Here is a 23,950-nt window from a genome sequence, read left to right on the forward strand (position 1 = left end):
CCGCAAGTCTTGGATCATAAGAACCACCAGTCAGAATTTCAGAGGACCTGAAATTCTTGCTTCCAAAATGGATGGAGAGAAAGAAGAATTTTACAGTAGTTTTTATGGATGCTGTGATATATGACCAAACCTTAAAATATATCCTCACCTCCTTCCCAGAAGAGAGAGAGTAAGGAAGGTTCAGGAGTACCTCTGCATAAACCAGATTATCAGAAACGAAAAGGGAGTCCTTTAAGAAATGAGTGAAGAACTTAAGAGGAAAAGGGGAGGAAGAAAGAATCCAACATCACAGAAGGGAATGCTTATTTGTGTCAGGAGGTTGGAAGAAGGCCCCAGGAAAAGGGAAGAAAGACCTCTGATCATTTGGAGTGAAGTATTAGATCCAGGGGTCTTCCTTGTAGGGCAGAAAACTGGATGCTTTGAGAAGAGAGCATGCAGAATGAGGAGAATGAATGAATGTATACACATATATTCACGTGTGTTGCATGTGTATGCACCTGTGTGCATGTATTCCTGCATCTGTGTGCATACATACATGTATTATGAACATGCATGCAGCCATGTCCATGAAAAAATCCAGAGGCATCTAAACTGAGAACATCCCAGGAAGGGATGATGGGGCAGTTTCAGCTGTAATGCTTGGTGACGCCTGCTGAGGATTCCTGGGACAGCTCTTTATTCACTAGACATTGTTAATTCCTAGAAAGGTCGGGTTTATTCTCAGAGCATGCGTCCAGATTGGATGATCTGCTTTTACTGATTTACATAGAGACAAATGTTTCTCCTCCCATGCCTGAAACATGTATTAAGTACTTGCTCTATGCCAAGCCCTGGGGATACAAATAGAAAAATCAAAACAGCTTCTGCTCTCAAGGAGTTCACATTCTAAATGGGGAGACCACCAGTGGAAGGTTGGTGCAGATAGAAAACAGATGCTTATGCCTCTTTCATGTCATTTTTACTGATAAAATTCTATCAGTCTCTGATGTTGAACCATTTGACAGTACCAAGGATTTTGATGGCAAAAACTTTCTTTTCCTGGTTCTTTAGCACTTGCAGGAGATGTTGCCAAGCTATATGCTTATTCCTACGGCTCTGGGATTCAGGGTCCTGGGCTCTCTCCTTCAGGATTTGAGGAGAGGTGATCAACATAGTGGTTGAGATGGTTTGACTTGTCTGGCACATGCTGCCTCCTGTTTTTCCCTATGATGCTTCAGTGCTTCAGCTAGGCTGGCGTGCCTTTCCTGTGAGTGATGGTTGGCAGGTAGTGAGAAAGGCTGACCCTTCTCCCCAGAAATTGCTTCCCTGGGAAGTGTGGCAAGAATTGTGAAATTTCAGGCAAGAAACTGAAGACATTAGAGACACACATCTGTTTTCATCATTGCTGCTGTTCAAAAGACATGAGTTTCAGTAGATAAAGGCTAATTTGAGATGTGAACAATGGATTAAATTGAAGGTGTCACAGGACAGGTTGTGGATGTAAGGATCAGGATTTAAATAGGAGTATCATAAATGTAAGAATTACAAATAAATGAAATCTAGGAATAGACTCTTTTCTAAGGATAGAATATGTCTAGAGATTAATTTGCCTAGACTCTTTCATATATAGTAAAAGGACTGTAAGCTGAGACAGAGGGTGGGAGGAAACTTCCCATGTCTATCCAGCTTTCTAGATAATAGATAACAGAAAATAGCTGTAATGTAAGAAGCAGAATGGCAGTACAGCTATATCGAATAATTTAGAGAAGGAAGGAAAGGATTAATGTCACTGAAACTTGGTACAATGGATATCATGCTTCTACTATGACTTTGGATAGAAATATCCAAAAATAATAAAATACATAAAGGGAGGAAATCATGATAACATTGTCTCTTGTGGAAGATTATTCATGTGAGAAAATCCAGGAATAGGGAAGGGGGCAGAAACATGGTAGGTAGAGCATACATTTAAAGGTCAACAGAGGCTCAAAGGGAAAGATACATATTGGACTGTGCTGCAGACCACTCAGGCAGAGAGAAGACATCACACACCTGTCTGATTTGAGTAACAAACTCTAGAGTTTTGCCTGTAATTGAAATCGAGCTCACTGTCCTATCATTTGCAGACTTTCTTCCCTTTTTTGAACATCAGAGCAACGTTGTTTCTCTTTGGGTCTTCAGAATATTTCATTCCTAAGGATTTCCCATCCCTTGTGGGCTGACTTCCCCAGCAGAACTTAGCCTCTCCTTCTTCCAAACTCTGTGAAATCTGCTGAGAATTATTGGTCCAGATGCTGGGGTGCATTCACACTGATGCACTTGTCCTCCGCTCTGTCACAGACTACAGTCTGGACATAGGTATATCTCCTACAATCCCTGTCATTTCCACACCACCAGTCAGTTTGTTCTTTTTGGGGAGAATCAAGTTTGGGGGGGGGGGGAGATGAGCAGTTCCCCTTGTTGGTTCCCTTGCCTTTTAGTGTAAATGATCATCCAAGCAGTTCAAAGAAATTTTAACAGCTCTGCCTTTGGCAGCAGCTGCTGAAGCAGATCTCCAGACAGGAAGTCTCCCACTGCTACTGGACCTTCATCCAGACTCATGGTTCATCTCCTGTATTCATTGATTCCCTATTTCTGTCCAATTGGTATCAAGTCTATATTTCAATGACAGTTTCCCTCTGTTTCTGCCTCCATTAACATTCACCTAAGTACTTTCCTGTCCTCTGCTCACCGGATTTCCCTGTGGGAGGGGGCCTTTGGAATGTTCAGTGCTGGTTCCCTGTTCGGCCTAGAGACTGAAGGGCTACCCGAGCCTTTCTTACCTGTCGCAGGTCTTCAGAGATCAGCCGGATAACGTGTTGAGAGAAGAGACTTTCCAGAGTCGAACAAGGGTTAGGCTTTATTCAGGGTCTTAGTTACACGTGCAGGGTGAATTCTTCCTCAGGAGAGAGGAATCCTCCTCCTCCCAAGGGGCAAGGATCGTACAGCAAGAGGATGGGAGCGGAAGAGGGGGGGGGGGGGGGGCCCTCTTCCCTCCAAGGGCCCCTCAGCACAAAGAGCGCCTTCAGGCTTTCCTGCCCCTACTTAAGCTCTCCCACCGCATAGTTTGCACGTGAATACCGTGCCTCCTCTCAGCCCCTAGCTAGTCAACAACAGGTGTGCTCAGACCACGGGCCAATCTCAAGGGTGGGATGCTCTCCCCAGCAAGTTTCCCACTGAGAAGAGGTGGAAATGCACGAGATAGCCCGTGTTTCACGCCTCAATTCCCAGCTGTTCCCTGGGGGACCTCATGAGAACTCTGAGGTTTAGAAGTCCTCACCTTTACCTGCCCAAGACTGTCCACGTGAAAACTGAGCTTACACCCCAAACAGTTCCCAACACACACACACACACACACACACAATGTGCACACATGCACATGCACACACACACATGTGCACACATGCACATGCACACACTTTTTCTATCATGTTTCCTTTGAACATTTAGTACCATATTTCAGTCATAGGTCTCATTAAACCTTAGTGACCTGTGAGGTCAAATGTGCCTCCTCAGGTTAGGCTCTGTAATAGATCTCCCAATACTTTTTGCATCTGTGTGTGTGTGTGTGCGTGTGTGTGTGTCCACACCATCTTCTTCACCAATGTTCACTCCTTAAGTCTGTTTTCTGAAGTCCATTCTTTGCATGAGCAGCAGTTTCTTGATGGTCGTCATGTGTCACTTGCAGCCAGACATAGGCAGACTGGTGATTAATGATGATGGTGGATGGCCTTTATATGGCGCTCTCAAAGTTTGCAGAGATTCGGACATATATAATTGTATTTGATTCTCACAGCAACCCTGGAAGAGAGGTGCTATTATTATCCTCATGGGTGAGCAAACTGAGGCAGAGAGAGGTTAAGTGACTTTATCATGATTACACAAAAGTGTTTAAAGCTGGATGGGAACTCAGGCCTTTCCAACCTCAGGCCCAGCACTATGCACTGTACCACCTGGCTGCCTCAAGGATGTTGACATAAAAAAGATGGATGTTTCCTGGAGAAACTGGGGCATTAAAAGAACATGTAGTTCCACAGAGGCAATACAGCCTATTTGCAGTGTCTGTCTAAGATATTTCCTGATGTATACACACTCTGGGTTGTCCATCCAACTACATGTCCATCTGTGCCAGCAAGTCTCAAACTTTGGGGTATCAGGACCCCCGTACACTCTTCTAAGTTGTTAAGGACCCCCACTCCCCCAAAAACTATGATTTATGTGGGTTGTCTATATTTCCTGCATGACAAATGAAAGTGTCTTTGTATTCATATGGAAAGATTTCTGAAATCAAGGACCTGCCCCCCTCCCCTATCACCACCCTTGGAGACAGGCCAGTCTGACAGCAAGAATTCTTCCTCCTCCCACCAACTCAGCCCTCATTCAGCCTCATCAGTCCTAGATTCTTGCAGCCACATCCTGATTGGCCTCATGGACCCCAGCCTCTCTTCTCTCTGATCCCTCCCTCCCACAGTGCCAAGCTGAAGTACACATCTGACCATGTCACTCTCCTGCCAAGGTCTTCCCATTATGTCTGGGACCAATTCCAGACTTGGCTTGGCACTTCAGCCCATCCCAGCATGACTCTGGCTGCCTTTGTAGGCTGATTAACCCATGACACCCTGTGCCCTAGCCTCCCTGCCTCTGTGCCATTCCCTGTAGGCAGAATGCCATCTGTGAAGGCTGTCCTCCATGCCTGGAAGACTCTCCCTCATCACCCCTAGATCCCTTCAAGCCTCAGTTCAATGACGTATAGGAGGCTCTAGAAATGAGGATGATCATGGCACCCCCTCCCAGGGATCTTGTGAGGATCAAATGAGACCCTATTTCCAAAAATGACCAGCACAGAGCCTGGCACATAGCACATACTTACCTAAATACTTATTCTCCTTTGCCATCTCCACCTCTCACAGGGAGCCCCTGAAGCTTCTAGAGTAGAATAATGGCAAGCCTTTTAGGCATGTGGGCTTGGCAGCCGGGTGGGGAATGGGGACCCGAGGGGCCAATTGGAGTCCATTGAATCACTGAGACGAGATCAGGAGGGCCTGAATGAGGGTGGCTGTGATGGGAGTGCAGAGGAGATGGATGCGAGAGATGTGTCAGAGACAGATCAGAGAGACTCAGCAATTTGCTGGAGGGGGAGGGGAGAGAGAGGGAGAGGGAAGGGTCCAAGACTCCCAGCATTGAAGTGTAAACACCTGGCAGTGCCCCCTGCAGAAGCAGCTTAGGTAGAGGAGTAGATGATGAAGAAACAACCAGTGCTGCCTCGGATATGTTGATGGGTCCTCCTGGTGCCTGTGGCCACCAGCTGTGGGTCGTGTGGGGCAGGAGCCAGAGAGCTGGGAGTTACCTGATTGTTGAATGCTATGGAGCTGACGTGATCATGAAGAGGGAGTAAAGAGGAAGTCAGGAAGAAGGCCCAGGCAGAGTTCTGGACTCTTGTCTCTCACTTGGTCTCTGGGGGCAGCTACATGGCCCAGTGCATAGAATGCCAGGCCTGAAGTCAGGAAGACTCATCTACATGGCCCAGTGCATAGAATGCCAGGCCTGAAGTCAGGAAGACTCATCTTCATGAGTTCAAATCCAGCCTCAGTGTGACCCTGGTCAAGTCACTTCACTCTATTTGTCTTATTTTCCTCATCTATAAAATGAGCTGGAGAAGGAAATGGTGAACCACACTAGTATCTCTGCCAAGGAAACCCCAGATGGGCTCATGAAGAGTCAGGCATGACCCCAACAACAACACAGTGGATAGAGCACATGGCTTGCAGTTAGGAAGACCTGAGTTCAAATCCAATTTCAGCCACTGACTGTAGAACCCTGGGCAAGTCACCGTTTGCCTCAGTTTCTTCAACTGTAAAATGGGGGTGATAATAGTACTTATGACCCTGGGACCATCAAATGAGATATTTGTAAAGTGCTTAGCATGTGCCTGGTACATAGTAGGTGCTTAAAAAATGCTTATTCCTGTCCTGACATCATGCTTAATATTGCCTCTTTGCAATTCCCCCTTCTCCCCCTCCCCCCCAATTATTCCTGGTTTTGTCTCTGAGGGCCAGAGAGTGGATCTAATCCCTCTTTCCCATGGCAACTCTTCAACTCCTTGAAGACAGCTGTGGTGGCCTGACTTAGTCATTGAGCATTTATGAGTCACCTACTGTGTGCCAGGCACCAAACCGCATTGAGGATGCAGAGAAGGACAAAGCACAGACCCTGCCTAAAGGAAGGGAGCTCACAGTCTAATGGGGGAGTCTCCATACAAACAGGAGGATGTCTGGGGACCTACAAAGGAGGAACGGGGTCGACGGAAGGCAGTCTCAGAGGAAGGCTGGACCATGGAGCCCCCTTCTTGAAGACTGGCAGGTTTAGGCATTGGAGGAGAAAACCAGGGAAGCCAGGAGGGGGGGGTCAGAAGGGAGAGCAGGCAGGGCGGGGTGGGCTGGCGGGAGGATCTTCTGCCAGGTCTGGGACCCTGGACAACGCCATTTCTACAAAGTTCAGCATGAGAAGACGGAGGAGGCAGGACCTGGTCAGGCTTTCAAGGGCTTCCAATGCCCAAAAGCAGGAAAAAAGACGGGAATCAGCATTCATATGGGACCTACTATGTGCTAGGTGCTGTGCGGAGCACTTCACAACCTTAGTTCTGTGGTTTAGGAGATTTTATACTTGACCTTGGAGATAACAGGGAGCCACTGGAATTCACCGAGTACAGGATAACACCTGAGGCCTGTGCTTGAAGAAGAAAGCTTTGCTGAGCAGCTCCCTAGAGCAGGGACACGTGGGGCGGGGAGACCCAACGCCCCCACCCCACTGGTGGCTCCTCCAGGCTTCACGCCCCCAGCCCCCTCACACTGCCCTGCCCCGCTCCGATGCTCGCAGGACTGGACAGACCCGCAGCACAGAGGCCACCCCAGCTTCAGGTGTACCCCCAGGGACGCAGGCCTCCCGTGTCCCCCTTATTCCCCTCACCCAGACATCCTTGCCACCCCCAGCCCCTTCCCAAGGGCCTCATTTTATAGGTAAGGAAACTGAGGACCAGAGGGTGACCCAGGGTCCCCCAGGTGTCTTCAGGGAGCTGCTCCTGTACCCAGAAGTTGTCTTTGTGTCCAGAACCGAGGACGGTTGTCCAGATGAGGTCAGATGGGGAGAGTGCAGAGGGACCATTGCGACCCCCAACTCTTCCTTCAGACTAGCTGCCTGCCTTCCCCGGCTGGGGTTATTTGAACCCACGTGTCTCCGGGACATTAAGCCAGAGGCTCGTCAATATCCCCTCCGGGGGCGGAGGTGGGAGTGGCTCCAGGGCATGCGCAGAAGCCGCTTCTGCTCCTCGGACTACATTTCCCAGAATCCCCCACTATGTACTTTTCTTCCATTTCCTCTTTCTCATCCATCTCTTGGTAGCGCCAGGTGAGTCAGGCACTGATCCACCTCCTTCGGACCCAGGCGTCCCCGTCACCCCCCGGCCAGGCATCCCCAGTCCCCCATCCGCCCCAAGGACCCAGGCGTCCCCGTCACCCCACGCGTCCCCTGTTCTCCTCATCCCCCCCGCCAGCATCTCTGCCACCCCACGGACCCAAGCGTCCCCGTGACCCCCGCCAGGCATCCCCGGTGCCCCTTCTCCCCTCACCCCCATCCCAGGCATCCCCAGGCATCCCCAGCCCCCCATCCGCCCCAAGGACCCAGGCGTCCCCTGCCCCCCTTAGGCACACCCCATCCTGCAGCTCCTCATTTGGACCCGGGCACCTCCTTCCCCCGGGCCCCAGATGTCTCCTGCCCCCTCCCCCGCCAGGCTTCCCCAGACCCCAGCCTGCCCCCCCATCCTCCTTTAGAGACCAGGCCTCCCCCCCCCCCCCGGATCTTGGTTAACCAAGCGCCCCATCTGGAATCAAGAACCCCACGCTCCCTGCTCCCCCAGCCCCAGGCCCCCCGCAGGGACCCATGTCTATCCTTCCCCACTGCCTTTGGCTACATCCCAGCTTGCGGCCTCCTGCCCCTCCCCAGCAGCCTTCTCCAGAGCCCCCTCTCCCAGGGCTTCTTCTGCGGTAGGCTGTGGCCTGGGGGGTGGGCAGCAGTGGAGGAGGGTCAGGCCCCCTCCCAGCCCCAGCATCTCCAAGTATGGGGAAAAGCAGGGACTGGATGAGGATGGCTGAAGGTGTTTATTTTCAGGATTTCTTAGTTTCCAAGCATGATCCCTGCTGCTTCCCTTAGGTGATTTGGGTATCTTACACTCCCTCCACCCCCATTTTGATTTCTGAGGAATTACTGGGGAGACTCACATTTCCTTTGAACCTCCCAAGAGTGAAGTCCCCAGGAGGGCCCTGCCCTCGGCATCATACAGGTCTATAGACTCAGCTTCAGAGAACAAGGTGATATGGATGGCTGGCTGTAAGTTGTAAGGAAAGAGGTGGGACTTCAAGGAAGGCTCCCACAAAGACCAGTCAGGAGCCTCTGGGTCAGTCCTACCCTCCAAGCCTGGGTTGGCAAATGCAGTAAAATGAAGGTACCCCCCGGGGTTCTGAGCAGGATTGCTGGCAGCCTGAGAGCTTCGAGGATAGCCATGCTCCCTAATGACTCTTTCTCTCTCCCCAGCATAGCCCACGAAAATTCAGGCCTTACCTAAGAGGGAAGCATGGAGGAGAAGGGAGTGGCCGTTGAGATTAGGAGAGTTATGGCCCAGGTAAGTTCACTCGACACACATTGATCCATTCCCGTTAAGTTAGGTTGAGTTTAAGGGTCCCAGTCCTGGAAGGGACCTTGGAGCATCTGATATTTGCACCCAGACTGGCTGCCTTTTCACATGGCATTGCCATGGAGATACAGCACCTGGCTGTAGAAGCCTAACAGATGTTTTCCCAGAGTTCCCAAAGACCTCTGGTGTTGAACGTGGCAGTGGTGAGGTAAGCTGGAAGAGAGGCAGGGCACTCGTTAGCCCTATTGGCCAACTCTTAGAAGAGCAGTAGTGTCAAGAATGTCATATACAGAATTCCTGCTTCCCTCCATTCCCATGGGGGAAGGGGCTAAAGAAAAATGAAATGGCTGTTCACCACTGACCACAAGAAACAGTTAACCTTGCAGTGCCTATACTGTTACAGAGCAGAATTGCAGCAGCTCCAAAGAAACGTGAGGTGTACAGGTTTAGAGACATCCCCACTCCAAGCGTCCAGACAGACTCTTTGCCTTCAATCTCATATCAGTCTGATCAGCCATAGCTGGCCACAGTGCCGCTTGACCTCACCATAGAAGACTAGCATGTTGGTCTTCTTCACATCACCACCTCTACTGTCTCAGTTGCTTGACAGAACTGGAGGCTACCAGCGCAACCTAATATGGTTATTTCTGGAAGAGCGAGAGATTAGAAGGAAAACTGTTGGGGGATTTTTCCCTTTAAAGCAGAGATGCGTTGTTATCGTTCGGTCGTTTTAGTCGCATCTGACTCTTCATGACCCCATTTGGAGTTTCCTTGGCAAAGATACTGCAGTGGTTTGCCATTTCCTTCTCCAGATCATTTACAGATGTGGAAACTGAGGCAAACAGGGTTAAGCGACTTGCCCAGGGTCGTACAGCTAGTAAGTATGAAGCCAGATTTGAGCTTAGGTCTTCCTGACTCCAGGAAGTTTTTAAACCGCTGCCCCGCTCCAATGCTCACAGGACTGGAGCATGTTTTTAAACATTTAGATAACTGTATTTCAACATAATCAGTGTCCTTTGTAATACTTCATCGTTCATTTTGTGCAGTTAAAAACATGATTCTGAAAAGGAATCTTTAATACAACAAATATTAAAAACCCCAGCCTTACAGAATTTTCCCTTTCAGTGGAAGCTGGGGTGGCAAGGAAACCCCCAGGACCGAAGAGAGAGAAATAGAACCATGAGGAAAACTGAGCCTTGGAAAGCTGCCCTTGGCATGAGGGCTGAGGGCGGCTGGAAGGTGAGGGGGCCCAAGGCTGTGGCTGGCCCTCTCTAGTGGCAAGAGTTCTCTTCCTCCTACCAGGTTCCTAAGGAGCACCTCCTGTCACCCGTGCTCCCTGTGCATTGTGCCTGCCTGATCCCTGAGCCCCACATGACATGGATTAAGTCACACCTTCATAGAAGCCCCATGTTACATGTCTGTGGGATAACCCAGCTCCATGTGCTGCCTCATTCTCCAGGTCCAGGGGCCTCCCCTGACCCCAGCTTCCTCCAAAGGGGAATGTGATCTTTCAGCTTTGGCTTGGACTCCTGCTATAGTCCTGGCAGCCTGGCAGCCTCCAGCCTTCTATGGCTCCCTCCCTCACACCCAGTCTCCCCTGTTCCACCTGAGCAGCGCCCCTCCCCCCCCCCCCCCCCCCACCAAGAGTTATCCCAGCTTTTAACAAGCCTTTGTAAGGCGTTTACTATGTGCCAGGCACTGTGTTGAACAATGGGGCTACAAAGAAAGGCAAAAACACAGCCCCTGCCCTCAGGGAGTTTCCACATGAATGGGGGAGACAGTATACAAATAACCATGCAGCAACAAGTTGTAAATGGGGAAGGTCCAAAAGAAGCCTCCATTCCATCCTCCTAGGCCTCGTTATTACAATTAGTATTGAGAGAGGACTTTGGTAAAGTTTGTGAAGGGCTTGGCAACCGGTTAGAAATGAGAGAGTGAAAGGCAGTCAGGATTGTGTAAGACCCGATGGTTTCTACTAAAAAACAGAGGAGATCTTGGAATACTATATCACAAAAGGCAAAAATCTATCTTTCTTCCTCCCTCCCTCCCTCCCTCCCTCCCTCCCTCCCTCCCTCCCTTCCTTCCTTCCTTCCTTCCTTCCTTCCTTCCTTCCTTCCTCCCTCCCTCCCTCCCTCCCTTCTTTCCTTCCTTCCTTCCTTCCTTCCTTCCTTCCTTCCTTCCTTCCTTCCTTCCTTCCTTCCTTCCTTCCTTCCTTCCTTCCTTCCTTCCTTCCATTTGTTCACCTGGGAGGAGAGGTCAGGAAACTCTGAATGGCCACCTGTAGGCAGTGCTATTTAAGCTGTACTGTAAATAAGGTTAGGGGTGAGCAGAAGGGGCATCCCAGGGGGTGTGGAAGACAAGGACAGTGTGTCCCAAGATACCGAGTCAGTGGATGAGGTTGACCACACAGAGAGTTCTGTGCATGGTGGGGAATAACCCAATGACAGGTTGGAGCCAGGTTGTAAAGGGCTTTGAATGGCAACCAGTACATAGCGGGCCATGGAATGGACTAAATTTCCTAATACAAAGCAAGACAATGGCAGCAGAATTTATAAAGGGAGAAGATGTGAAAATTAGAGACATAGGAAATATGAGGGTCTGGAATTAAATGTTCTTTTCCTGAGTTCTTTGCAAAGATGCATGAGTTGCAGTCAGGACTTCAGATAAGGCAACATTAAAAACATACAACATCAAGAAATTGACTGGAAGACTCTACCCTTAAAAATCATAATAAACAATGAAACTACGTCATTAATAAATATGCCTGTACCAAATGGCAAAGCCTCCAGATTTTTTTAACGAAAAAGAGTTAAGGTTAATACAATAACAAAGACTTTGATATTCTTTTTTGTTAAGAACCAGATAAATCTAAGAAGAAAGAAAACATAGACCAAAATGACTGTTGGGAAAATTAGATTTAAAAGACTTCTGAATGGGAATATTCAAGAATATACCTATTCTTAGCATCACATGCTAAGTTTAGAAAAACTTGTGGGTTCAGATGAAAAGAACTCATAAATCAGTCTAAAAAGACCACAGTATTAAAGACCTTTACAAACATGAGTGTGGTGGCTAAGGCAGGAAACAAAATATAAATTTAAATTTAGATAATGACATTCTGATTGATGAATTTCAGAATCTGAGAGTTGGAAAGGATCCCAGTGTTCATCTAATCCAACTCCTACACAAAAGAAATTCCCACTACAACTTACCTGATCTAGCATAAGCTTAAAGACCTCGAACGAAAGGGAATGCCTACCACTTCTCAAATGATCATGAATGAGTTGACAAGTAATCAAAATGTTAAAGAGAATGATAAAGAAACAATATTTGGAGGATGGGATGAAGCTAAAGCATAATTGAGAGGGAAAAGGTATTTCTAAAGAAATTAACAAAATAGAAAAAGAGCATTCATGATGTGAACCTGAAATAAACTAGAAAAATCAAATAGCTCCCAAACAAGTACCAGTGAAGAAATCTTGAAAATTATAGAAAATAGAATAAATAGAAAAAATTATAGAAAGGCTAAGAGTTGGCCTTTTGAAGCATTCAAAATTGCTGAGATGAAACTGATAATAATGTTAAAATTCATCATAAAAACAACAAAATCAAATTAATAAATTTTCAGAAGAATCATTCAGCATGTCATAAGTGCCTGCTGTGTGCCCTGTGCTATGCTAAGTATCAAAAATAGAGTGAATTCATAACAGAGGGGGGAAAAAGATTTGCATACTGCAAAATCCGATAGCCACAAAACCGCATGTGAGGAGATGGATGGAAATCTCTAAGATGGAAAATAACCAAGTTTTCAAAATATAAACTGTCCAAAACAGCCGTATCTCAGAAAGAAATCTGAAGATCTAAAGAAATCAATAAATCCCTGACCGATATTGGATTTAGAAGTCAACTGAGTGAATCTTTTAGAGAGCAATTAAGAACAGTGCTACAAAAAATAGTCAGTCGTCAATAAACGTTTACTTAAGCATCTGCTGTGTTCAGGTGCTGTGTTAAGCTGGGGATAGAGATGCAGAAAAAGAGACAGTCCCTTTATCTTCTCATGGAAAGATAAAACCCAAAAGGAAGCTGAAAAGTGTATGTGTGTTGGGGGCAGGAGAGGCTGTCCCAATAATGATCTTCCTAGGGGCATGGTGGAGAAGTCAGAGAAGCCCCAAAGCTGTACAGCAAGGTGAGAAAGAAGGAGGTTTCTGAGCCAGGGTCTCTCCTAAAATGGAGGTTTGGAGCCCATGACTCCAGCCTCCAATCAGAGAGGCAGAGGGTGAGAGAGAGGTTGGAGCCTAATGAGGTGGATTCCCAAGGTTGATGAGATCTCCCAGAATGATGAGGTCATCTCAATAGTGAGTTTCCTGGGTCATGGTAGAGAAGAAAGGTGTCCTATCAAACTCCTTTATTGAGACTATATAATCCTCTTTCTTTTATCCTTGCAACCAAAAAAGAGAAGGTCCCAAATACAGCTAGGTCCCAATTACTGCAAATAATGAATCCCATGAAGAGGTCACATATATTCAAATTCACATTCTTCAGAGTTAGAGCCTTATCTCTGCTTAGCAATTCAATGATCTAAGACAATTAATTCACAAAGCCTCATGATATAAAATGCTATCCTCATCCAGAGAAGGAGCTCTGATGGAGTCTGAACAGAGAGCGACACAGACTATTTTTGCTTTTTTGTTTTTTGCTTTCTTGTGGTTTTTCTCTTGTCCTTATGCTTCTTTCACAATCTGACTAATGTAGAAATATGTTTAATGTGATTGTACATGTATAACCTGTATCAGATTGCTTGCTGGCTTGGGGATAGGGAAGCGGAGAGAGAAAAGAATAAAAAAAAATGGAACTCAAAATCTTATAAAAGTCAATGTTGAAGCCATCTTTACATGGAAAGAAATAAGACATTGAAAAATATTGGAAAAAATAAGATATTAAGTGAGTAAAAAAAGTTATTAAAAAAAAGAAAGAAAGAAATAGCACCAGTTAGGAATGAAGAATGTTTGCTGTATTATCTCTACCTAGAAATTCATCTTTGGTGTGTGTGACTGCTTCTCAGATATGACTGTTGTGTATGTAATGACCCCAGGGTGTCACCCCAGTTATGTGATTTGGTAATTAGAGTGAGGTGCAGGGTTTGGTTGGGTCTCCCACAAGGAGACAGTGTTTAGAACTGAAGACAGAAGGCAGCATGGCGTAGCAGGAAGAGCTGGGCCTGGGAATTGGATCATCTGAGTACCCATCATGAGCCTGCCTCTTAGTTGTCATGTGGCCTTTGGGCAGTGTCTCAGAAAAAGAAGTTGAACCAGATGACCTCTAAAGTGTCTTCTATCTCTCACTCTTGTCATCTTGGAAGGTTCAGGAATCTGTATCATTCAAAGACGTGGCTGTGGATTTTAGCCAGGAGGAGTGGTGCTTCCTGGATGCCTCTCAGAAGAAACTGTACAAGGAAGTGATGCTGGAGAACTATGGGAACCTGGTCTCCCTGGGTAAGAATACCCCTACCCCCCACACCCTCCACCTTCCCCTTCCACAGCTACCCTGGAGACCCTGCATCAGCTCCTAGCCTGAGTTTCTTTGTCCCTTCCCTTCCTACACGTTGTACAATACTTTAAATGTTTAGCAGTTTTAGAGACCAGAAATTCCTGATCCTTTGGGGGCTTAAAGACAGAACACCTCCCTTGCGCCCCCTGTTCTCCTCCAATGTTGTGTAATTGGAAACTAAAATCTTCCTTGAGTTACTGTGGAGTCTGTCACATATGTGTTCTGTGTTGTTTTGGATGAAGGATAAAATTAGGACCATGAGACCTCAGCGTCAGCACTGGCCTCAGAGGCCATCTGGTGCCCCCTGCCTGGGGGACAGGTGGTGAGGTTTGAAGTCCCCCAGTGAAGGGGAGCCCTAGTTGATGAACATTTCTATAGAACCATAGCATTTCCAGAGCACTTTATGGGTTGACTCTTTTTGTCCTCACAATAACGCTGTGAGGCAAGTGTTCATTTTGTCCCCATTTTACAGATGAGAAACCTGAGGCAAACAGGTTAAATGACTTGTGCAGGGTCATACACCTTCTAAGAATCTGAACCAGGATTTGAACTCATGTCTTCCTGACTCCAAGTAGATAACACAAAGCACTGTACCACCTAGTGGCCAAGCTGCTCCCTCCCATGGCAGCCGGGTCCATTTCACTTTTGGACAGACTGATCTGCATGTCTGATCTTGCCTCTGTCATTGACTGCCTGTGTGGCCTTGGGCAGGTCACTAACTCTCCCTCACCTTAGCTTCCCAATCTGGCCCCTGAGGTCCATCCAACTCCCAGTCTTAGGATCGTATCATCTGATCCAGTTTCCCCCACATCCCAGTGCAAATCCATGTTCACATGCTCCTCATCAGAGAGATGGACAAATGGCCTAATTTTCTTTCTGATTCTAAATTGGCTGAATAATTCATACCTCCCCATTTCCCTACCCCCTTCCACTTCAAAACTTCCCAGGAACACCATACCAGTTGTCCTTGTCCTGTGAACAGTACTCTGGTACTTCCTCGCATGGGCTACTTTCCCTGCAAAGGTCTGAATTCTGAGGTTCCCTCTCTTCTCAGCAGTTCCCTATTTACCATGAGCAGGGCTTCCTGTCTGCAAACCGGATGTGATCTCCCAGTTGGAGCAAGGGGAAGCCCCATGGGTTCTGGAGGGAGAAGACCCAAGAGCTGCCTTTGCAGGTGAGTGAGTAAAACCAGCCCACTGTGGCCATTAGCTTAAGTAATCATTTTCTGGAATCTCTTCAAAGTACCTTTCCAACGCACCTAGTTTGGAAGATCTGATGCTGTCCAGCACGAGGGCTTTCCTAGACGTTTATAGCAGGCATCTGTAGTCAACATGTAGGCATCCCATAAACAAGACCCTAAATATCACAGCTCCTACCGAGAATTATGGAAGTATCATCCAATACCTATCACAACTCTGGAAGACAAACACCCAAAACCCATTGTCACTGATATTAACTCAATACCTTATTCTTTCTCTTACCAGGTTCAAAGGCAATTGAAGTGTACATTCTGAAAATGCCATTAAAATGTAAAATCTCTTTAATTCTTCAACTAATTCACTTGAGCCCTACCTCAGAAGAACTGGGAAAAACTCCTCACTTAGGTTATTCCTTTCACTCTGAAACACCAATCTGATAGGTTTAACACCTATCCCTGTTACTGGCTTTCTAATTTATTAACAGTATTATGTAGTAACAATATGTTAACATTGTTAAATACATTAACTAAATTAATTATACCAATAATTGCCAATAAGAAAGAATCGTAAAAGAGTGTGTTTTAAATGTTGACAATCGTAGCCAAAGTCACCCCTGCGTTCTAGCAAAGTGGATGAAGGAAAAGTCATTTTCCTCTCTTTTCAGCTGCCAGCTCCTCAAACATCAGAACCCTTGGGTGACCAGTCAGTTCTCATCAGAATGTTTGAATCTGTTCCTCTCAGAAATGTCAACTAAGGAACACCACAAATTAAGATTTAACCCTGTTTCCTCATCAGGAGTGAAACAATGTTAAACACTTTCTTCTCACAAATTCTTCCCTGTCCTCTCCATACATTAACTTCTCCACTCTATGGCAGTTCTTTAAACTTTAAAAGATGACAGTTAACTCTTCAAATTCCTCATAGATTTGCTCTCTCATCAGAGTTAATTATCTGTTACTTATCTAGGTCCCCTCAGGAATGATGCTATTAATCCCCTTTCAGTACCTGACATCGACTCCTGCCCATATGATGTTTAACTGTCAGTCCCAAGATACTCTCTTTTGCCAAAATCATGTAAGAGTCAGAGGGATGGGGGCAGCTCTGAGAGGGGCTAGGTAGGCTGAGATTATAACCCAGCTTTCTCCTTCACCATTCTTTGGGAGTCTCTTTGGCCAGAAGCCGTATTTCTACCTACTTTTCCATTGCTTAATAGATCCATGGCACCGTCCAAATCCCTGAAAGGAATACAACACAGAGAGGAGATTTTCACAGCTTCTGTTGTGGTAGAAGTGTATGTGTGTGTTCATCCTTCATTGCCGAAGCCCATGCCATTAGAGAAATGATGACATGACTTGCACTTGACTTTGTTTTGAGTGAGGGAGGGCTGTGTAGGTCACCAGCCTCACTTCTCCTCCAGAGCCATCTGAATCCAGTGACCGGATATTGATCAGGATGACTACAGATGACCCAGGATGAGGTAGTTAGGGTTAAGTGACTTGCCCAAGGTCACACAACTAATGAGTGTCAAGTGTCTGTGGTGAGATCTGAACTCAGGTCCTCCTGACTCCTGCACTGGTGCTCTATTCACTGCACCACCTAGCTGCCCCAATGGTAGAGGTAAAAAGATGTGATAAAGTTGTATAGCTAAACGTGCCATTTTGTCTGACTGTGTCATCCCTATGACAAGTTCTTCAGGAGATGGTAAAAGGGGCCAATAAGCTAAAACACTGGACTAAATAGAGTGGAATAAAAAAGATTTGGGATGCATGTTAAGTTAAAAACAAATTAGCTGTGTGGAGGAGCTGTGTCTAGACAACAGTTCATTTAACAGCTCTTTAGAAGAAGGTAGCAAAAGTACAACTGTATCATGGCCACTTAGTCCAGTGGGCTAAAAGCCCCTTCAGCAAAAACAGCGATGTCAGTGTGGCTTGGCTGATTTTCACCCTCGCTTTTCCATTGTGCATAGCCATGTGCTTTGGGATCTACTCTAGAATTCAGTCAGGTGTCTGTGTCAAACTTGGCTGTTTGTGGATTCCTGAATTCCTCCTTTCCAAAATCATCGCAGTTTCCTCACACTATCTTTTGGGCACCTTTCTTGTTCCCCATGATTTTTCCAATATTAACAACAGAGTTCTCTCTGTTGTATCTGCAAGTTCTTTGAGTGCTGAAAGGTAGTGCTTATGTTGGGACTGCCTGAGGATGACAATGATATGTCCTTAGGTTTATGAAGGACCAGCTTCACCCACATTATCTGCATCTGAACACCTTTGGCTTCTCCCTGTGCTGAAGGTTGACGCTAGACAAGTAGTCAAGCAAGATCTCAGCCCTTGTGTCCCAGCAGGGCCATTGGGCACCATGTGACATTGGTCATCTTTGTAACTATTCTGTGCCTCAGTTTGCTTATCTATAAAATGCAATAATAGTTTCTGCTCCCCTTATGTTGCAAGGGAGCTGGAAGACTCAGGGTAATCATAATTTGAATGTCCTTTGTAAAGGAGATCTGTCTTTGAAAGTGTGGTTGTGAGATGTTGTTAGCATGGACTCTGCCCTTTCAAGGATGATGATTATTCTCCTCTTTGAGGAAATAAGAAGTGAGACTAAATTTCCCTAGTAGCAGAAGGAAGATATATTTATGTTTTTATTTCCTTCAGATTGGGAGCTGAGACCAAAAATCAAAGGATCTACTCTAGAGCGGTACATTTTTCCAGAAGAGTCATCCTGGAAGAATGTTATAAACAACGGGCCTTGGAATTTGGGGTTGGGAGAAGCCTGGGCTTGTGATATCAAGGCAGGCGAGAAGCAGGACAGCCAGGAGAGTCCTTCCAGGAAATCAGCAGTCACCCCCAGGAAGGCCATAAGCCAGGGAAGAGGCCAGCAGTGTAATAAATTTGGAAGGAACCTCAGTCACAGGCCAGACCTTTCTCTCCCAGGGAGCATTCCTGTAGGTCACAGTCATGATGGAAGTGATACACATGGCCGGATCTTCCCACCATATTCAGACCTAACTCAGTTTACTAAAGGGACAGCTAGGAAAGAACATGCCAGGCGTGATGAACGTGGGGAACACTTTAATTATCAGTCAGACCATACTCAGTATTATGGCACACACACGGGAATGAAAGCATATGAATATAAACAATGTGGGGTAGCCTTCAGCTGGGGCATGGCCCTTACTGGGCACCCTGAGCTTCATACTGGAGACAGCTCTTATGAAGATAGCCAGTGTGGGAAGACCTTCAGCCAGAATGCAAAGCTTATTTATCATCAGAAAATTCATAATGAAGGTAAACGTTATGCAAGCAATGAATATGGAAAATTCTCCATAGATCACTTATCACTTACTGCCCATCAGAAAATTCGTATCACAGAGAAACCTTATGAATGTAATGAATGTGGAAAGGCCTTTAGCCAGAGCTCAGAACTTATTCGACATCAAAAAATTCATACTGGAGAGAAACCTTATGAATGTACTGAGTGTGGGAAAGCCTTCGTCTGGAACTCAGAACTCATTAGACATCAAATAATTCACACTGGAGAGAAACCTTATATCTGTAATGAATGTGGGAAGGCTTTCACCCAGAGTTCATCTCTTACTTTACATCAGAGGATTCATACTGGGGAGAAGCCTTATAAATGTGACGAATGTGGGAAGGCTTTCACCCGTAGTTCATCTCTTACTGTACATCACAGTACTCATACTAGAGAGAAACCTTATGAGTGCAATCAGTGTGGGAAGACTTTTAGTTGGAACTCAGAACTTCTTAGACACCAAATAATTCATACTGGAGAGAAGCCTTATAAATGTGATGAATGTGGGAAAGCCTTCACCCAGAACTCATCCCTTGTTTTACATAAACGAATTCATAGCAGAGAAAAACCTCATGAATGCAATGAATGTGGTAAAGCCTTCATCCAACACACAGCCCTTATCTGTCATCGGAGAATCCACACTGGAGAGAAGCCTTATAAATGTAATGAATGTTGGAAGGCTTTCAGTCAGAGTGGACACCTTACTGTACATAAGAGAATTCACAGTAGAGAGAAGTCCCATGAGTGGAATGGATGTAGTAAAGCCTTCATCCAACACTCCCCTCTTATTTACCATCAGAGAATTCACACTGGTGAAAAAGTTTATGAGTGCAATGAATTTGGAAAGGTCTTCAGTCAGGACACAGAAATTATTAACCACCAGAAAATCCATCCTGGAGAGACTTTTTTATACATGTAATGAATATGGGAAGGCTTTCATCTGGAGCTCATTTCTTATAATTCTTCTGATAATTCAAACCAGATAAGAATTTTATAAATGTAATTAGCAAGGGCAGGCCTTAGGTGGAGCCAAAACCTATTTATTCAGAATGGAAAGAAGCCTTGTAAATGTAATGAATGCAGGAAGACTTTCCAGAACTCATCTCATACTGTAAATCAGAGAATTCATACTAGATATAAACCTTATGAATAGAATTAATTTTGGGAAGGCCTGTACCAAGGGCTCAGTATATGTTAGATGTAAGAAAATTTCCTCTGGAAAAGAAGCCTTATAAATAATATTTGCAAATATTTATATAGCACTTTCAGGATGGTAAAGTGCTTTACAAATATATCATTTGATCTTCACAACTAACCTGGGAGGTCAGTGCTATTATCATCCCCATTTTTCAGATGAGGAAGATGAGACTAAAAGAAATTAATGATTTTCCCAAAGTACACAGCTGGGAAGTGTCTAAGGCTGAATTTGAACCAAGATCTTCCTCACTCCAGGTCCAGTGATCCATTTATGAAATGGACGAAACGAAATTAAAATTCCACAGACATTAAGTGTCCTGTTTATGTAGGCTATTGTGCTATTCACTGGGTTAGGAAGACAAAAATTGATCAATCCCTGCTCTCAAAGATTCTACTTTCTTCAGGTGATATGTGGAATGTTTAGTTGAAGGAAACCCTATAAATGTGACAAATACAACAAAAAATTTCATCTTCTTGTCCCTGGAGAATTCCTACTTGAGTGAAAGGTCATGAAAATGTTGCATCTGGAAAGGCAGTAGGCTGGTGCATGCTCCTTACCATCAGAAAAGTCAAACCCATCTCAACCTTTTCATGGTCAGATGACTCTGAGAGGCCTTGGAGTGAAAAACCACTTATCAAGCATTGCTGATGCTTACAAAGCCTGCCTGATTACAGGAAGGCCTAAATACTGGGAAGGAACATGGATGTTAAGGGCAGAGTTACTGTTCATGATCACATAGTGATGCCTAACACTGTAACTGAGGAGGTGATATTATAAAATCAAATGTCATTTCATATCCTCTTGTTCCTGGGTAAAAGACCAGGTAACAGACATCATTCCATCCAGTTGTCAAGTTTCTCAGTATTAACAGGTTTAACCTTTGATATTGGCTTCTCCATGTGACATTCCAAATAGTCTGTCATGGCAGTCGTGCTCTAAAACGATCCTTTGGACCCATAACCAGGACCTCATTTTCTTCTTGAGCAGCTGGCACTGTCATCCCCAATCAGCCTCTATCATCTCCACATTTGTGTTCCTTGTCCTCCATTTTCATAGTGGGAGGGAAGGCCTCTCCCTCGTGTCTCATATGTTCCATTTTCCAAAAATTCAAAGGGATATACAAGAATATGAGAGTACAAACCCTATATAAATATGAGCTGGTTCCAAAAGGTAGCACACAAGCAGATCCTATAAACAACCAGACCTCTTGATTTCATTGGTGTCAGGGTGGGCTCACAAAGAATTGGATAGAGCTGAATGAGTGGACAACACTCATTCAACACTCAAAGCTATTTCCTGTGAGCAGCTTCCTCTTGCAATACAGGTCAGAACCTTCTGTCCAACTCGGAAGTTTCATAGAGTTGCCTGGGGCACCAAGTAGTTAAATGACTTAAAGAGGGTCACATAGCCTCTATATGTCAGAGGTCATCTTGACTTTGAAGCCAGCTTTTTTCCAGGGGCTCTTAACCTTTTCTGTGTCATGGTTTTCAGAGATACACTGGTGAATGTTTAACAATCAACCTTCCAAAACAGAAAATTTATGTGTAAGACAGGTTCATTATTAACATTTTCTCCATTTTATTAAACCTAGACAATCAGCAAAACAAACCAGCTCTTGATTTGTAGTGATTTCTGAGGTATAAATGCTCACTGATTTTTTTCTTTTTCCATTTAATTTTTATTTTTCTCAATTACATGTAAACAAAATATTTTAACATTCATTTTTTAAAATCTTGAGTTCCAAATTCTCTCCCTCCATCCCTTCTCCCCTCATTGAGAAAGCAAGAAGTTTGATACAGATTATACATGTGCAGTTATGCAAAATATATTTCCATATTAGCCATGTTGCAAAAGGAAACACACACAAAAAAGTCAAGAATGAAAAAGACTTTTTTTTTTTAAAGTATGCTTCTATGTATATTCAGCCTCCATTAGTTCTTTCTCTGAAAGTGCACAGCATTTTTCATCATAAGTCCTTCAAAACAGTTTAGGATCATTGTATTGCGAGAATAACTAAGTCATTCACAGTTGATTGATCGTTGATGTTTTTTATATTGCTGTTACTGTGTACAATATTCTCCTGGTTCTCACTTCACTTTACATCAGTTCATGTAAGTTTTCCCAGGTTTTCTGATACTATCCTGCTCATCATTTCTTATAGAACAATAGCTTTCCATCACAACAACATCATATTCAGACATTCTTCCATCGATGGATATACCTTCTATTTCCAATTCTTTGTTGCCACAAAAAAAAAGCTGCTATAAATATTTTTGGACATTTTCTTTGATCTCTTTGGGAAACAGACATAGCAGTGGTATAGCTGGATCAAAGGATGTGTACAGTTTTATAACTTTGGGCAGAGTTGCAAATTGTTCTCCAGAGTGGTTAGACTAGTTCACAGCTTTACCAACAGTGCATTAGTGTTCCAACTTGTCCACATTCCCTCCAACCTTTGTCATTTTCCTCTTGAAGTTCTTTTAGTTTGTATTTTTCTAATCAGTAGTCAGTGAAAATTTAGCAGTCGGTTCTTGAGCTGGTTTGAGCTAGCTCCAACACAGCTTTTCATGGATACTGCTGTCAATCTGATAAAACCTCTAGAGTTCTCTTCAAAATAATATTTTTAAATGCATAAAATAAAATTCATCACATTACCAAAGAAACTGAATAAATGCTGTTATCAAAATATTTTTAAAAATAAGTATATGGACCTCAGATTAAGGACCATATCATACTCCATGCTGCTTTTTGAGGTACCATCTTATATCTCTAAGGTATAAGACATCACCATACACCTATACATTTTTTAAAAAAACTTAAAATGGTACAATCAAAATTGTTGGGATTGAGAGGAAACAGGCATTCTGCCAAGACATGACAAGATTTATGGCAATACAACTGCCGCCTGGTGTGGTAGCATTTGCTTATAATCTCGGATACCAGGGAGACTGGGGAGAGTGGATTTCTTAAGCCTAGGAGTTCTGAGCTGCAATGGGCTAAGCTGATCAAGTGTCCAGATTTAGTCCAGCAACAATGTGTTGAACCCCAGAGAGCAGGGGTCCCACAGGTTACCTGAGGAAGGGTGATCCAGCCTAGGTCAAAAACAGTAGGTCAAAGCTCCCTTTGTTGAGCAGTAATGGGAATCAGGTTTAGGTTAATCCTCCCATGCTTACAGATGGTGAGATACTGAATCAGAGGGAAAGGAAGGAAGGAAAAGTAGAATTGGAAAAAGCCACTATGGAGATATAAGAAGATATAAATAGTTTGAATCATTGTTTATATTTAGGCTATGTCAATATAATAAAAATGGAAATACTGCCCCAAATAACCTACTAGTTGAAAGCTATCTGAATCAAACTATCAACAGGGTTATTTCATAGAACTATAACTATAATAAGGATTTCAAAGGAAATAATGGGAAAAAAACACTAGTAATGATCTTCAGTAGATCTTAAATTATAAAGCAGTAATCATTAAAAGTTTTTGTGTGGGTTAAAAATAAAATAGGTCAGTGGAACAGACTAGATAAGTAAGACATAGAAATAAACATCATAATATAATATTCATTAAACCCAACAATATAATGTACTAAGAAAAGAACTCCCAGTTTGTGTGTGTGGCAGAGGGAACAGGAAAAGTCATAAACAGTTTGGGAAGAAATGGCTTTAGAACAGCATCTTTACCAGCATTGTACCACAAATAACCTCTGGATATGTAAGTATTCAATATAAAAAGGTACATGATTTTAAAATTGGAGGAGAATGGAAGAAAGTACCTGACAATCATGGTCTGAGGGAGATTTAGTAACTACACAAGAAATGGAAGTGATTTCCATCACTTCCAAAACTCAAAAGTTTTGCCCAAACAAAATCGATGTAGGTAGAGTAAGGATAGTAGTGATTAACGAGGAAAAATTCTTGCATCAAAAATGTCTAATAAATAACCTGTTATCCAAGACAGGAAATTGATGCGAGTTTATAAGATTAAAAGTCA

The 23,950-nt window shown here is 44.5% G+C and overlaps 1 protein-coding gene across 2 annotated transcripts in view; it reads left to right on the forward strand.

Moving 5' to 3' along the window:
* LOC140503311 (uncharacterized) overlaps nucleotides 1-21,678 on the forward strand; it is a 43,410-nt gene extending 21,732 nt beyond the window's left edge. The window contains exons 1-5 of one of the 2 annotated variants that reach the window (XM_072607190.1): nucleotides 7,347-7,422; nucleotides 8,605-8,692; nucleotides 14,064-14,196; nucleotides 15,330-15,425; nucleotides 18,102-21,678. In XM_072607190.1, the coding sequence (XP_072463291.1) occupies nucleotides 8,645-8,692; nucleotides 14,064-14,196; nucleotides 15,330-15,425; nucleotides 18,102-19,678 (1,854 nt within the window). In that variant the 5' untranslated portion in view covers nucleotides 7,347-7,422; nucleotides 8,605-8,644 and the 3' untranslated portion in view covers nucleotides 19,679-21,678. Of the gene's footprint in view, nucleotides 1-7,346; nucleotides 7,423-8,604; nucleotides 8,693-14,063; nucleotides 14,197-15,329; nucleotides 15,426-18,101 lie in introns of those variants that run through there. The other variant, XM_072607188.1, reaches the window with a different exon arrangement.
* The last annotated feature ends 2,272 nt before the right edge of the window (nucleotides 21,679-23,950 follow it).

This window comes from Notamacropus eugenii, chromosome 5 (genome assembly GCF_028372415.1).
Source record: "Notamacropus eugenii isolate mMacEug1 chromosome 5, mMacEug1.pri_v2, whole genome shotgun sequence".
Taxonomy (NCBI): domain Eukaryota; kingdom Metazoa; phylum Chordata; class Mammalia; order Diprotodontia; family Macropodidae; genus Notamacropus; species Notamacropus eugenii.